Source organism: Mizuhopecten yessoensis, unplaced genomic scaffold (assembly GCF_002113885.1).
Source record: "Mizuhopecten yessoensis strain PY_sf001 unplaced genomic scaffold, ASM211388v2 scaffold3229, whole genome shotgun sequence".
In the NCBI taxonomy this organism is placed as follows: domain Eukaryota; kingdom Metazoa; phylum Mollusca; class Bivalvia; order Pectinida; family Pectinidae; genus Mizuhopecten; species Mizuhopecten yessoensis.
In genome coordinates, this window is record NW_018404940.1 from 1,325,060 (window position 1) to 1,342,358 (window position 17,299).

The following is a 17,299-nucleotide window of genomic DNA, read 5'->3' on the forward strand; positions in this document are numbered from 1 at the left end:
CCTGGGCAGTTTGGTTATTGAGAAGAAGTTGTTTAAAGTTTTTAACATATTTGACCCCTGTGACCTTGAAAATAGATGAAGGTCATTTATTTGAACAAACTTGGTAGCCCTTCATCCCAGTTTGCTTCTGGCCAAATATCATCACCCTAGGCCTTTCGGTTATTAAGAAGAAGTCGTTTAAAGTAAAATATTGACGCCGGACGACGGATGGACGACGGACGGACGGACGGACGGACGGACGGACGGACGGACGACGACGACGCACCACGGCATAAGCTCACTTGGCACTTCGTGCCAGGTGAGCTAATAATGTTGGTAATTGGCAGATGAAGAGCAGACAGCTCGAGAGCTTGCCAGGAAATATTTCATCCACCAATTGGTGTTTTTTTTTAACAAGGCTGTCAATTTTTCCTCTTAAAAATCTTGTTACAGCAAAAAATGCAACCATGCAACTTTTCGATACCAAATATATTTACGTTTGTACATATACAGTGTACACAACCAATTGGGACAACTGGTTATAATAAGCTAGGATTTGACAGCATTTGCTATATCAGAGTCATGCAAGATTGTATTCTTCAGATCACCTAAAAGTCCAAAATATACCAATGTTGGCAATTTCTGGCTAACGTATTTGGTATACGCCATGTGTACCTAGAGTTTACCCCTACATATAAACATTTAGCCTTGTACGTTACTGATGATAGTTGATGGATTAACAACCCACTGAATAGTCCAGCATATATAGGATAGACCCATGCTGAACCCCACAGGGCATTACCATATATACACTATAATGGGTAAAGACAATTGTCATAATTTCTGTAATAAATTTATCACCATATTATCGGCCTAGCAGAGGGAATGTTCTGCTTGATGTCCAGCCGCTCATCGATCATCACTTTTATATATAAATATATATATACTATAAGCTATCTCCAGTGTAAGGACATACCCATCAGCTGTATTTATCATACAAGGTCCATGTAATACAGTATATAGCAGCTTTTGATGATTAAAGTATAGATTATACAACACAGTGTGCCACAACAGTGCCTGTTCCTTTATCATGTTTAACTATGTTGAGTTGGTCAATTTTGAAATTTGAAAATATTGCGAGCTTTAATTTTTTCGTTAAAAATTTCAGTCAATTAATAAAAGTCTCAGTAATTGTGGCGTATATTTCTATCATAATTATCTAGATGTACTATGACATCGTCAGGTAAGCGGCAGGCAGACTGCAGAATTTGTTGAGGAAATAAGTTTGCTTATACTGCATATATGCAAAAGTTATGACACCATGGAAGTGGTGTTTACAGTTCTGTCCTTCACTTTCCTTTTAAAATACTTGAAATGTGTTGTAAATGTTTGATTTTAGTATTGATCAATTCTGAGTGATAGTAAAACTGAATCATTCGTAAAGTGTAGTATTTAATAATTAAGGTAGTAAGGTCCATAATAGAAGAATATGATACAAATATTCAAACAACATTTCTTAGTTTAGGATTTAAAAAAACTGGTGATGTTGTAGTGAACTGCTTGATTAATACTAATGTGTACTATAACCAACACCTCTATAACGGATGGACGGGGATTTGATAAACTGGGACATTTGTGGTAGAAATTACAGGGTGTGATTATAAATACCAGTACTATCATATATGTACAAACAGGGCATCTGGTCATGGTTTAATACTGTACAGTAATTTCTATAAAACATGGTTTCATTGAAGTTACCATTTTACCATTGAAGTTTTGTCAAAGTTGTTGTAACAACTATTTCTATAAATAAAGGGACATAACTCTCTTTAACAGCTAGGATATTAACCTCCTAGTTTTGTGGTGACCATTTTTTTTCTTTACAATATAAGTCCATAAATCTCTTAAAAGAAACAGGAACTCAAATTTGAAAGCAATTACACAAGTCATGGTGTATAGGTAATGTGTGCAAAGTTTCATTAAGTTTTTGTTTATATATTTATGATTAATGCACAGTTTAGGAGATATACAGACAAATTTCTGTCTACAGATCTAGACAGACAGATTTACAGACTGACAACCTGTTCCTGCTCGTATAAATAACTGAACAGTGATACAGCCTTGTATACAGGATATGATATGCGTAGTATATATTTGATCAATAAGTGTAAAATCATCTGAAGCTGAAGTCCAGAACTCAAACATCTAATTACCATATATCACTGTTAGATCACAATTTTGTTTGAGATAACAGAGTTATTGAATTATCAAAGTTTAAATCTGTTTTACAATTAGATATTTCAAAACTACCCCCATGTGTTATTATATAGATATATATAACTATATGTGTGTAATAAATAACAAAGATATCCCAGTGTGTTATAATGAAGATATCTATATGTGTGTAATAAATAACAAAGATATCTCAGTGTGTTATAATGAAGATATCTGTACATGTGTAATAAATAACAAAGATATCCTAGTGTGTTATAATGAAGATGTTTAAGTGTAACAAGCAGGTTCCTCTGTATAAAAACACAACATTGTAGCTTGTCTAGCATGGGTATACATACTGCGGGCAGCCTCATCGAGTCTGTGAATAAGGGATTTGCGGACTGACTCCACCTCTGGACTTGGATGGTCGAACTCCTGCCGCACCCATTTGTAGGGACTGACTCGTGACTGTAGGGGTGTAAGGGGTGTTGGCGACGAGTACAACCTGAGGAAGAAATCACATTTAATTATTAATTATACTGCAAATTCTATTACACAAACTACCTTGTCTCAAATCAGCCAAAAGGTTTTAAATACATTATTTATTCAGTACGCATGCACTTTATTTAGTGTGTTGACAGTTGTGCATGATTTTACATAATATAAGAAACAAGAACATTGAACTGTCATCACTTTATCTATATATCTTGCAGGAAAGATCAAATCTGACATACAGTCCATCAATGTACACAATTTTTGTATCAATTTATCACACAACACTGATATTGAGCAGTTCAATAGGTAAATCCAGTACGATAATAGATAGCAGTTATGATCTCTTCAGAACTGTGTTTAGGTGGGTCTACTATACATTTGTATATCCACTATATGATGTGATCAAACAGAAGTTGGTCAAAGTTGAAAAACTTAAATGTATTTTATTACATTGAAACTCATAGTGATTTAGTATAAGTATAAACTTGACTTATTTTACAACAATTTTGAAACAAGTTATTTCAACTTAAGTTAATCACTCTTGTTAGCCGGGATGCTAACGTGTAGGGGGTCTTAGTGTGGGAGGAAACCCATGTGGTTGGGCAGGTGACCCCATCCTTTTCACGTCCGATTGGGGAATCGAACCCCGGCCACCTTGGTGGAAGGCAAGTGTGCTATCCACTGCACCACCCAACCACCCATAGTGATTTAGATGTTGATGATCTAGATGTTGATCATGACCCTCCAAATATTATAATCAGATTAAACCCATGAAAAATAGCTTTCAATATATGTACAGTACGTTATATATGTTATACATTTTTTATGACATTTGTTCATACATATTTACAAAAGCAGATTCTACCACAATACGCTGTATTATTCCACTCTCAGATCATTGTATAAACACACAGACTGTTAGATAAATATGAGTTATATACCACACATAGTATATGACCTTCAAGAGTTTTGATGGTCGAGAAGATGAACTTTGATCGGGAAGACTTTTTCCACATGCTTTTTGCCACCTGCTGTTTTGTTTACGTCGTCGGCTGTCAACATCCCACAAATGTTGGTGACTTTGTGAGGTTATGCGGAAAGGGGGTTATTAAGGCAATATTAAAAGATGACACTTAAAGATATGATCGCTAGTTTCAGGCAAACTTGCTACAGACACTCGATATCGTTTCGACGTCATACCGTCGCCTGTCTAGGTTTTGAAACCAAAACAAGATCTGTCACAGTGTCGGGAAATATTTCATTCTGCCAACGTCCCGTTATCGTTATTTAGACAGTCTGACTATGGCTGAACTTTCACTATAAACATCAACCATAAAACCATCACTAAGAAACATAGGCCTAGAAACGTAGGCCTATGGTTTTGGATATTGACAGCGATAAGTTCGTCTACAACTGTTCATCACTTGGCGGGAGGCAGACTTCGTACGATATGCTTACGCGCATATAGTCTGTGGTTAACTTATATAAATTAATGCAATACTGCTACTCTCAATATTTAAAGTCATTCCTCTATTTCATTTTTAAACAAAGTTGTTGCCGAATCATTAATTATGACAAAAATTAAATTTGTAAAAAAATTAAAGTCATTTTTGCATATTAATGAGTGACTTTTTACATATGGGTCATATCACTACGCCAGCCTTGTCAACAAAAACGTGTGCATATTATTTCCGACTGATTGATCATGAGATTGTGGTAGTGTGTGTAGTGACCGGTGTAATGTCAACGAGTGGTTGGTGAGTATGGTATTTATTTCACTCCCGTTAGTTAATTTTCAAAAGTTACAGAAAGACGCTCGCTTAAAAGCTTGTGTCTTTAGTAACTTTTGAAAATTAACTTACTCGAGTGGAATAAATACCATATTTAACAACCACTCGTTGCCTCTATATCTTTATTAATTGTTCTTAACAATTAACCATTATACTGACTTACTATTGAGATAACAGAATGGTTTAAACATTGTTTTGTTAAGTTATAATTGTTGTACATTACACTGGTCACTACATACTTATTTATCATACAATTTCACACCTATAACTGTGTTCCACACAATTATATTACCTCCCTTTAGACATCATTAAATTAAGAATATTTGCCTAAACCTATAACTGTGTTCCCCACTACTATATTACCTCCCTTTAGACATCATTAAATTAAGAATATTTGCCAACACCTATAACTGTATTCCCCACTACTATATTGCCTCCCATTAGACATCATTAAATTAAGAATATTTGCCAACACCTATAACTGTGTTCCACACTACTATATTACCTCCCTTTAGACATCATTAAATTAAGAATATTTGCCAACACCTATAACTGTTTTCCACACTGCTATATTACCTCCCTTTAGACATCATTAAATTAAGAATATTTGCCTTTTTAATCTTTTCTTTTTATCATTACATGTACATGAAGTATAGAACATTTGAATTAGTGCCCTATATAAGACATATATGTATCTTTATAAGATAAAATAAGTTACTATTGTATATACCTGGTAATTAAAGCATCTTTAATACAATACAAAGATATAGTATTTATTACATTTTTGCCAGTGAAATATCGGATTCTATCAACTTGATAAAACTGATATCTTTCACACTGTGACAAATATCAAAAGTGAAAATATCACTTTTTGATATTGACCAATCATAACGGTATCTTCTATTCGTTGCATTCAAAGGCAGCGTTTTTTGTTCAGATTCAAATGAAGCGACGGTAGAATAAGGGGTTGTTATGGTAAATGTTTAGTACACACACTTAAGTATTTACATAAATATCCAATTGATAACATTTGTATAAGCAAATAATACCAGGAAAAAGCAGAAGACGTCGGAATTGTGTTGAGTATCCCATTCAAAATGGCGCCCAGCCTTGTTGTCAAGTGTGACGTCATTAGGATATGGCGCTAATTATTTCGTTCCTGATTCCCGCCCTTTTTTAATGCATTATATTTTTCATGTTTTATGCTTTAAAAAGGTAATAAATAGAAAATTTGATGGTGTCTTTAGTAATAACAAAAATATCAAAATATTAGCCACACTCGTGAAATATATTTGTTATTACTGAAGACACCATCAAATATCCTCTATATAGTTCATACAATCAATTGTTATTGATTCAATATGAGGACCTTAACATTACAAGCTGCCTGGTCTGCCTTATTAGGCAACATCAATAAAACGCCTGAATCACCATATAAAATGACAACACAAAAATGCTACAAGAAAACATGTGCATTACAAAGGGTGGATATCCCTAAACCATCTCCAAATGAGTGTAATTGAATCGTGAGACTACTGTCCTTTTGGGGTGTACTTGGTGTTATCTTGTTTTTAGCAGCATAATTTTTCCATGGCAAGTGTCCAAGGGGGGACCCAGGAATTAATTTTGGGTGTTGCCCATAAATTTTTAACTCAAAAAAAGACCTTTTTTGCACTGATCTAGAAATAATAAATTAGAATTGTCATGTCGGTTTTACATGTGTACTACTTTCTGCCACCAAAAAAATATATAGAACTTCTTTTTTTTATGAGATTGGGACTTATAATTTGCCAGCCGAGCAGAGCGATGCATTTTTTTTCTTTCTGCATTTTTTTTCTTTCTGAAGACAATACTAAACTATTTCAAGAACTGTCGAGCATAGAAAGCAACAATTTATCAGACATTATTTCTATTGACAAACAGATCAAGTGAGGCATAGAATAGTTTTCTGAGTTTGCGGTATTATTCCAGGTTACATTTTATAACGTAGAGTATTTATATTTTGTGATGGCCGAGCAGAGCGAGTGTTAACAAATCTGTAAAAAAAATGGTAAAAATGTAGATTTTTGGTTAAATGTTGATGTTTATGTCAGGCCCTTAAAATGGTCACATGTCAAAGTTTAGGGGGGGGTGGCTTTTCTGTAGTAGATTCAGCTGATTATGCACACGAATCTACATGTAGTTTAGGTGAGTATTTTGGCAATTAAATATTGATTTATTTTGTCATAAATATGAATTATGATTGAACTGTTTGTCTTTTATTGTGAATTTCTACGCCTACATACATGTATGTGCGAGGGCAACACCTAATTAAAAGGATGCACACACCTGGCTTTTATGCTAACATTGGTTTTTATTCACCTGATAAAGTGATGCTAAGGAGGGTGCCTCATTGTCTTTGAAATTTTTGAAATTTATATTATTCAATTGGTATAATAAATCACTCATGGTGACAATGTGTACTTGAAACCACAGGTGAAAATACAGGTTTATCTATCATGAAATAGACCTTTAAAATACCACTTTACCTATACCTAATTCCAACAGATGGTATATATATTATTTGTGAAGAATGCAGTCTGATACATATATTTAATAGTCAAGAGTTTCCAAGTATACATTGGCTAAAGAGTACCATATTTTATAAACTAAAAGGAAAATTTATATCTAACTTGAGAAATGAAATGTATACTTCACCGAAAGGAATCAATTATAGAATATATAAGTACGAACTTTGTTTAGAAAAGTTCCTACTAGAACTCCCTCCGAAACTAGCCAAAGCGTATTGTAGGTTTAGAACATGTAATACTAAGTCACCAATTGAAAGTGGTAGGTGGTTCAATATACCATGTGAAAATAGATTATTTAGTTTATGTTATTTAAGAGAAATTGGCAACAAATTTCATTATCTGTTTACATGTACACATCAACCGATTCTCAATAGTAGGCGAAAACATATGTCCAGTTAATTATGAAAGACAAAACACATTTAAATATCATACATTATTCAATTATGTAACACAACATGAATTGACATCATTGGCTAAATTTATTACCGATATTAATGACATAATTAATTTAAAATACTAATGTCCATCCTGTTCCACCATGTATTATTGTCACCCTTTTGTATATATGTATTCTCTACACTGTATTGTTTATGAGGATAAAACAAATGTCATTGTCATTGATGATATGTCAACACCCTATAGTCCTCTCAGATCAACGGACAGGGTGATCACCACACCGTGACATTAGAACAATAAGATTAGGTAGAGCCAATCCGGTGAGCCTTGACCACCGACCTGACTGGAGACCCTACCAAAATATAGACAAAGGAGGATTAACCCCCTATGGTTTAGAGTAGTGGACTCCTTGATTAGGTAATACCCATGGGCATATATAGATATTCAAACTGCTGGCAAGGGGAAGCCATCAAATCATAGCTCAAAGGATGGTTGATATTAGAAGTAAATCCCATATGATTTTATTTTTGGACACTGAGTGACACATCAGCACNCCCCCCCCCCCCCCCCCTCCCCACAAGACCATTTTATGGTCCATCTTGTGTACTGGATTTAATGCAGGGCAGGAGGAGAAAAAACACTTGCAGTGTATTTTGAAATATCTTAAGCTTTGCCACCTACATGTATAGGGTGATTTTGAGATTTGATTATTCCAGACCTAATAATCACAACAACTTATCGTGTCAATTTGGACATGATGCAAACAATTACTTTCTGGGATCTGTAAGTAATTGTGATGCCATCAGTCTCTGACATACATGATTATAATTAGTATGTAGCTATATATATATATATATATTGTGGGCGGATTGGTCGAGTTGTTAAAACTCCGGCCTTTCAAGCAGGCGGCCGGGGTTCGATCCCCGAAGTCGCCGTACGCATGGAATATTAAAGAAAGTGTTTCTCCTGCCCTAACAACTCCAACAACCCAGGTGGAGTATAAAATGGTCTGGGGTGTGTGTTGCGGTATCTGTGCTGTAGCATTCAAGTGAGGTGGCACCATAAATGATACTGTTGGAAGCACGGTCCCACTACAAACAGAACACAATACATCTCCAGCACACATGCAGGCATACACACATATGGAGATATTAGCCAGGTGGCATAGGACTAGTAGTTAGTGCCTGATAAGGCAGCTCCTGCGAAATCCTCAATATTGTATTGATTAATATATATGTTAATTGTATTGACTGTATAAAATTGTATATCTATGTACTGTAAAGCGCTTTAGAGTGGCTTATGTAAGCTAGATAGGGCGCTATATCAAATGCTCATGTATATTATTATTATTATTATTATTATATACATGAGTACCTGTACCTGTATGAACATATATCATTTTTATAGACAATTATATACATATTAAGGTAAACTACACATACTTAAATAATAAGTTCATGTCATTTTTGTTTTATTGAAAACTGTTTAATTTATATATAATTTACTCTTCAAGTATTGCTGGCTTAAATGTCATAGGTCTGCACTGACAAAGCTGATATATATGCTTTTTAAACACAGTTGAGAGCTAGGCATGAACCAATTGCAACTTGTATCACAATTATACTATTCTCCATTATGATATAAATATTTATGTATCTAATGGTTCATGACTTATTATTATCACACTCTACGGTTACATAGACCACCAGATATTCTCAACACATTTCATTGTTGAAAATAAAGTTGAATTGATACAATGTACTTTCTATAAAAAGGAGTTATGTAAATGTAATTAATATAACAAATTAATTATGAACATTATACGTGCATATAAGTACACCTGTAACAAAACTAGTTTATTTTAATTGAATGTCTGGAGTGATTTTGTTTGGTGATCCGTCAATTCTATTTGACAAAGTTTGTCCATGATTTTGCTTTCATTATTGTTTAGAAAAAATATGAAGGATAGAACGTAAGCCATGTACAAGTACATATATTCATGTATCTATAATTAATATTTCGGGGATGAAAGAACAACTGAACTGGCACAATAGTTTAAGAAAACTTGTAGTGTATACATATCCATGTACATTTATCACTATCATAAGACAGCTGTAACTTAAATGCTATATATCTTCAATACTTTTTAGTGATCCTTTCTACATATGATTACACTTTACCATTGGTTTCTTTGGTGATGGTTGTGGTGAACAATAAGCTTAAAAGTGTACAAACAAAAACGTACAGGTATATTGTTACTGAGCTAGAGTGGCTGATCACCTCCCGATTCTATACAGGTGTAACAATATACATACTACAGTGTGTAGCAATGCTAATAATTGGGGTACCAGGTCAACTGTGAAAAAATAAACCATCATCAGGAGACCTCATCCAACATTTAAGTCTGAATTTTAAGCTTTCAACCACCAGATACCGGTACACTTAAGAATATAATTTTATACAGCTGTGTTGTTTATCACAAATTCTGTTAAAACTTTCCATGAAATTTTAGTGGAATACAAAATGTCAGGGTCAGTGAATCTCATCACCTGTTATCTAATTGTGTGGAATATTATTCAGTTGATGTAGATATTTAAATGAAGTATCACCGGGATACAACAGTGTCATGGTCATTAAAATAATAATGGACCAGCTAAACCAATAAAGCATCACAATATCTGTGACAAAAACTCATGAAGGACAATGTATGATCACTGTATGCTGAAGGATACACTAGTATTGTTTCTATCTTAATCAATTGAGGGCAGACCGAGAAGATCCTCCCATACAGTGGGAGTAATTTAAGGCTTTCTCTGTACACTGTAGGTATTTACAACATGATCATCTATACAGATGTGGTCAGACTCAATTTGTCAGTAATCACCAGAAACACAGCACCTGTTAATCACCACCGCCTCCACACAGCCAGAAGGCGGTGGGAGACCCAGGCATTTTACATGTACTGTTTATTCTACACAGCTTTAACAGTAATGTTATCTCAGTCTACAAAATTCAGACACAATTCCACTACTTTGTAGAACTTTGGTAACTATCCATGACTACATTTGTATGAGTCCAAGTCTACACTATAGATATGTACATGTGAACAGTACCGAGCATCAGTTCACGTTAAACATATGTCCATGACTTACCTAAACTAAAACAGAAAAAAGTCAAATATGCATGGTCAATGGGGTCAAGGTTACAAAATATGTTGCATGCTGCATATGACCTGTATACTAATGAAGGCATGTACATATATATAATTCATTAATTAGGATATGTTGAACTGAAAGATCCCACAATTGCATGTAGCTGCTGTACATATACATATACATAAAGATGTACGTATATATACATAGTCCACATAACTGACATATGAACCCAAAAACTTAACCAATTAGTAACGCAGACAATCTAATGCTACAGTAATTAAAACCTACATTGTATAACTATATGCCCTGTGTGCACACTATGAAAAAGGTTTCTGAATAGCACTCATTACCTGAAGCTTACAAACTCATTATATTATCCAAGATGCTCAACCAGAATACAAATATATGTGTAAATACAGGGTTTCATATACAAATGTACCAATATATGCAATAATCATTTCAATCCTACACTTTTACATGCAGATTTACAAATGCTGAAAACATAAAATGTACATGAAGGTGGAATCATTTTGCAACACCTTAACAATTGTAATGTATGTTAATCAAAATTCATCTGGTGATCTGAATAGATAGATCTAGATCTACATTTAGCAAATAACAGGCACAATTAAGAACAGCTAATCTGGCACCCTCATTAACAGAAGGTCTTCTTAACAATTTCACAACAACTGTGAGATATCGTGTAACCTCTATAATCACCACATGCACTGATGAAACATTTAGTAAAGTTATAAAAAAAAATGTCTACAGATACATGTGTGGTATGCATCCTATCTTAAATTATTCTTCCTATTACACAACCAGCTATAAGCCTATCTATCCACTAAGTATACCCAATAAACCTTTATCTCTTTCAAAGCCTAATCATCTACGACAAGTGCTTTGGTGTTAAGAGCTTTAACTGATAAGTTCATATTTTTACACAAGCAACACACAGCAACCTGTTTATACAAAATTTATATAAAAATTCATATTTCACTTACATTGACTTAAAGAGTCCCTTTAGCTACAGTATATAGTCACAAATCACTTGATCTGTGACAGTGGACCAGTTCAATTTGATATTGGAGAGCTGTTAAATTCAAGAGTTACATTTCTATCTCCATTTGGGAAATATTACTTTTGGGATTTCAGGGATGAAAGCTTCCCAGAGTACCAATAATAAATAAGTAGGTTGTATTACAATGTATTACAAAAATGTCTGATTTTAATACTCTGAATTCAGGATTTTCAAACCTTGACCCCTTGTTTCACAATTCAAGCATCCACATGTACCATCATTGATAGCCCAGACCCACAGCTTTGATCTTTGGCCAAATGCACAATAAAAGACTTGTTGGTCATGACTGTGATGCTGCTTTTTTTTTTTTACTATAGTCAGTTTTGGACATTTTACTTGTAATGTAAATTTATTGTGAAATACTGAATAAATTGTCAACATCTGCTGTTGTTCATGATCACGAGGATATGCAAATATATAATTAACACAATAAAGAATTTCAACTCAATAAAAATTGGACAGATTGACAAAAGATTTGAAACTTGTTTTGGTAGCATTATTACATGTCTGTTTGCTGTTGTTGTTAACGGTTCAGACCACTGGATTTCAACAGGTTGGGCTCAACCGCGCAAATGGGTAACAGTTATCCATTTGAGTAACAAGTTTATTACTGAAATGGGGAATAAAGTGAAATATGAACAAAGTTCTTTTAAACATTTGGAACGAAAAATGGTGTTGCTCTTTTAACCAAATCCAATAAATAAGATAATGAAGTACATTTGTACACAAAACGTTATGAATTCTGATTTCTAACTTTTTGTGAAAATGACAAAACATTTCACTAAATTTGTTCTCCATTGACTTCAGTGTGTAGTCAATTGGATCATCCATACTTTACAATTCTCCCTATTTAGGATGGAGACTCTCGATTTTGGAGCCTAAAATTCAGTACTTTCAACCATTGAATTTGCTTAACTCTTCCTATATTCTAAAATCTAATGAATTCATCTGAAAGAACAACTCAAAATATGTAATTTAAATGGTTATTTTGTCTCCAGGGGGTATATACACACATTTTATTTATATATTTATTTTGGGCATGCATAATCTCCCCCATGGAAATTTCAAAACATTTGAAAGTATGGATCATCCAGTGCAAATGTGACAGGTGAGCATTATTTTGTGTGTGTGCTATTTTAATATAGCTACTCTACAACACAATATAAGCAATGGAGGCGATACAATTTGTCATTTTCACTAAGATTCAGATAACTGAATTTTCATTTTGTTTGCACAAATGTACCTCATTGTATTTTTAATTGGATTATGTTGAAAGAATAACACCCCGTTTTGTTCATATTTATTTTAAAGAATTCTGTGTGTTTGTTTGTTTCACATTAGTCCCCATTTCAGTCATAAAATTGTTACCCAAAATGTAGGATTATTAACCATATGCGCCACTGTGCCCAACCTGTTCAAAGCCTTTATTTTTTAATTGTTCCAGAGCATCAGCAAATTAAAGGCAATAATGACTATCAAGGTTCATCTTAGAAATTCATTTCATGATCACACGAATGAGAGAGCACTGAAACGTAGAAAATACAGGATACTCAGTATAAACCTTAGGATAAGCAACTTTAATGAGTTACATGTAGGTAAAAAAATTAAAGTTATTTTTCCCTAAATTACTTTGTTTCATTTTTGTTTTATTATCTCCATACAGTATTAGTTTATATCACAATATATAATATTGAGATACTGTGGGGGTTTTCTTTTGATAAACATATTATACAATGAGAAAATATAATGTTACTGCTCAATGGTATTGCCAATCAAAATAATTCGATCAAAATTTAATAATTAAATTAACTTTTCATAATAAGCCTAATCTGTTTAAATGCAAGCATTTAAGAAACTGAACACTGTATTTTTTCTATCATGTATAATAAACATATATGAGGCAAACCAGAGATAAGTCAATATAAAGAATCGGTCAAAATCACATATTTTCGCAACATATTTAGAATACACAATGCTAGTCTAACACAATGCCGGGTTTGACATTTGTGTTCGAGCTAGTAAGGCTAGTCTCGACAATCCTGTGTTGTGTCGTTCATCTGACTTACCAACTGTCTTCGTCATCCTTAAAAGAAAGTTTCTCCAGGTCTATTACTTCATCTTCAAAAGTATCACTAGAATCCGATTTCGTTCTTGCTTTGTCAATATTATATTTGTCTGAGATGTTATTGTTATGGTTTGGCACAAACTTCACTGGTTCTATTTCCCCATTTTGCAACGACTCCAGTTGAAGTTTTTGTCGACCTCGTAACACTTCATTCTGTTTCTCAAGCTTCTTTACAAGATCTTGCAACTTATGAACTTCTGTTTGAGGGTCGATTAATGAATCGGTTGAATCCATCGCGCTGAAAATACCATAAACAACGCCGAAATGCACACAACATGAGTAAGACTTCAGTGTTAAGTCGCCATATTGATATTGTTGTCGAGCATGCGTAACACCGTTAGTGTATTACACAGCTTCCGGGAGCAGGTGCTCGCAAAAAGTGACGAAGGATAAAGGGAGATAACGCTTACAATATGACAAACAAATTGAAAAGTGTCTCATCGAATCAATACTGACAGAAAAATATATAATGATATCTAACGTAATGTTTGCATTGTATGGAGATTAATGGGTTTTTTTCAAACGCAACCTAAAAATAAACTCACCACATATATAAGAACATGCATACAAAGCAAACTTGACTACTGCTCTTCTATTTGGGACACACACAACACAAACCAAATACAACAAATAGAAAAAACACAACGAAGAGCAGCACGCTACGTAAACAACACATATCACAACACCAGCTCAGTAACAGACATGATCCACAAACTACAATGCCCAACACTACAAACACGACTCCTTCACACAAGATTTTTTTATATAAAATAGTTCATCAACTCGTAACAATAAATCCAACATCTATACTCACACCCGTAGACCATCGAACCAGACATGCTCACCCTTACGCATACAAACACATATCTGCTATAAAAGACACCTACAAATATTATTATTCCCACACACAATAACACAATGGAATCTCCTTCCCATAGCAGCAGTACAATGCACAACACTCGATGACTCCAAGACACACATTAGTAGTCAATTCAGTAGCCACATCGAATTTTTAGTAGCCAATGAAAAATAAAAGTTGCCAATGGCTACTTTGGCTACTTGCTTTAGAAAATAAGGATGCACAAAAACAAAACAAAACAGAATAAAACAATAAAAAAAATATCATCGAAAAATATTATATTGTTTCCTTATTTCAATTATTCCGACCAATCTGGATTCTGTGTATTTTTGTGTATCAATTAAACAGCCATTTAGACTGTGGAGGGAGTGACATTGTCTGTATAAATTCGTGTGTTTTCTTGTGCGTACATGTAACTGTCACAAGGCCTCGTGAAAGTAGGTATTGTTTCTCTTCAAGTTTATTATTTAACTATAAAAGAACAATAAAATCACGGAATTAGATTGCTATCTAAGTCCGTGATAAAATATTGGATTGCATTGAAATGATATAAAAAGCATCATAAGCATGTTGATTGTGATTACGTGGCACCCTGTTAGATGTCAATTTATTTTAATACTTGATATTCATAAGACTCAGTTAAAACATATCGAGTCTAATTAGTATCACTTTGTATAATATTGTGTCGTCGATTTTAATCCGTAATTTGTGCTCTGCTGTCGCCTAGTCTCGTGTGTTCGTTTTTATTGGAATGTACATGTATGTATGTGAGTGTGACGTAATTGTGTATGTTATTATATACCTGTCTGACCGGTGACAAACTGACCATTGACACCTCTTCTTCTTCTTCCTTTACAAGGTCAGACTCAAAGGTTTGAGTGCACTTGATCCTGGGAGGTGGCATTAAAATGTTAAAAACAATTTGTAAAGGAAGAAGAAGTGTGTGTTTTTACATGGAAATGAATTATCCACTGAATGAAGGCATTTGGTACTCGTCATTTTTTTGTAAAATAATCCCAGGGATGTGCAGTGGACTACACATCCCTGAATAATCCCAACACCACAATATCATAAGAGCAGAGCCACTGACCTTAAGGTGAGAGTTAGCTTCAGTCTTACAACCCAATAATTTATTTGATAATTTGAGTTTTATAAATGCATAACCCATGCAGACGAAGTCACGGTGAAAAATTATTTAAACAAAAATGCCTGCAGTATGTGGACCTAATTTTAAAGCACAAAATCAAAAGGATGTGCATAAAAATGCGACTGGAATTATGATGTGTTTTTAATTAATTAAAGTTCTTTCTGCTCATTTTGACAAAATTTAATTCGAGACATAATTATATATATATATGTATAATTCAAAGGGTATGCCGAAGAATTAATAAACACATAACCTAAGTTATCCTCCACTTACTTAGATTTGTGTTTTACGGCGACCTGTATGTTTGAGACACAAACATATTTTTTACGTTTTGAAGATCTTGAGTGCCCGTCATATTATCTCGAGCACTCGATAAAATAGCTCGACATATTATCTCGAGCGCTCTATATTATATATGGAGCGCTAAAGATCTGTAAAAAAAAAAGTGAAAACAAAATCTGAAGTCTCTAGCAAAGTGTCTGTACACTAATGGACGTAGGAAGGGAGATAACTCCGCCTTTATTATGTTATCTTTTTAAAATCGGTATGGCGACCATCAGTTCATGGAAAGACATCGTTTTAATTGGCATTCTTCAAAAAAAAGTCCAATGTATCATTAATTAATATGGAAAATTGACAAACAAGCAATGCATTTTCTGAATTTAAGGAGAACGTATGCTCGAGTCATATACAAGTAAGTAGTGATGTCTTTAAGCCATAGTGTGAAGTTTCTAAGACTCAGTCTAATTGGTGGGCTACTGAATGTGCACATAATCTATATATACAAAAGGAGATCTTTTTTGAAAATACTTGATGAGTTACCACACGTTTACGGGAGATAACGGACACGCTGATAAATTCTGATAGACAAGAGCAAGAACAAAACATTACAAGAAGGGATACTTGATGGAGCTCAGAGTTTGGAGATGCGGGTGAACTTTAGACAGAGACTGATTTACACAGAGATCATCCAAACCTATCTACACCCGGAAACTCCACTCTGGTAACATCAGGGAAACATACTTGTTATGGTGGAGTTGATCAGTCCCCGGGAGGAGCGATGCGAGCTTGTTCGTGAGCACAAGAAAGACAGGTATGTCAGCCTCGCTGACAAAGTGAGGAGGGCAAAGGGATGGAGTGTGTGGGTCTTCCCAGTTTCCCCAGCGTTACAAAAGTGACCATATCATAGACACTGTACCGTACCTCTGTAACTCCAATAACTGCGGCTAAAGATGATATATTAGTAAAAAAACGAACTACCTCATCTGTTATTTGCTTATGCAGCAAGTGTCTTATCTCCATGATATATCAACAACGCCTTTACTAAACAAGGAAAATAGTTGTTAGGTTATAATTGAATACATGGTTGGTTTACGATTGGTTAAATATGTGTATCTCCCTCTCCCTCAGGTGACCATCAGAACGCTTTTAAATGATCTGCCTGCACAAGCTGGACAAAACGTTAACACTGAATGACCACATCACCCC

General features: G+C 34.2%; 1 protein-coding gene across 3 annotated transcripts in view; it reads right to left on the bottom strand.

The window, feature by feature from the left end:
* Positions 1-14,120, bottom strand: part of LOC110447149 (SLAIN motif-containing protein 2-like) — a 36,592-nt gene extending 22,472 nt beyond the window's left edge. For all 3 annotated transcript variants that reach the window (XM_021492633.1, XM_021492634.1, XM_021492632.1), the window contains exons 1-2: positions 13,747-14,120; positions 2,553-2,698 (exon numbers count right to left, since the gene is read on the bottom strand). In XM_021492633.1, the coding sequence (XP_021348308.1) occupies positions 2,553-2,698; positions 13,747-14,039 (439 nt within the window). In that variant the 5' untranslated portion in view covers positions 14,040-14,120. The remainder of the gene's footprint in view (positions 1-2,552; positions 2,699-13,746) is intronic.
* Between the last annotated feature and the right edge of the window lie 3,179 nt (positions 14,121-17,299).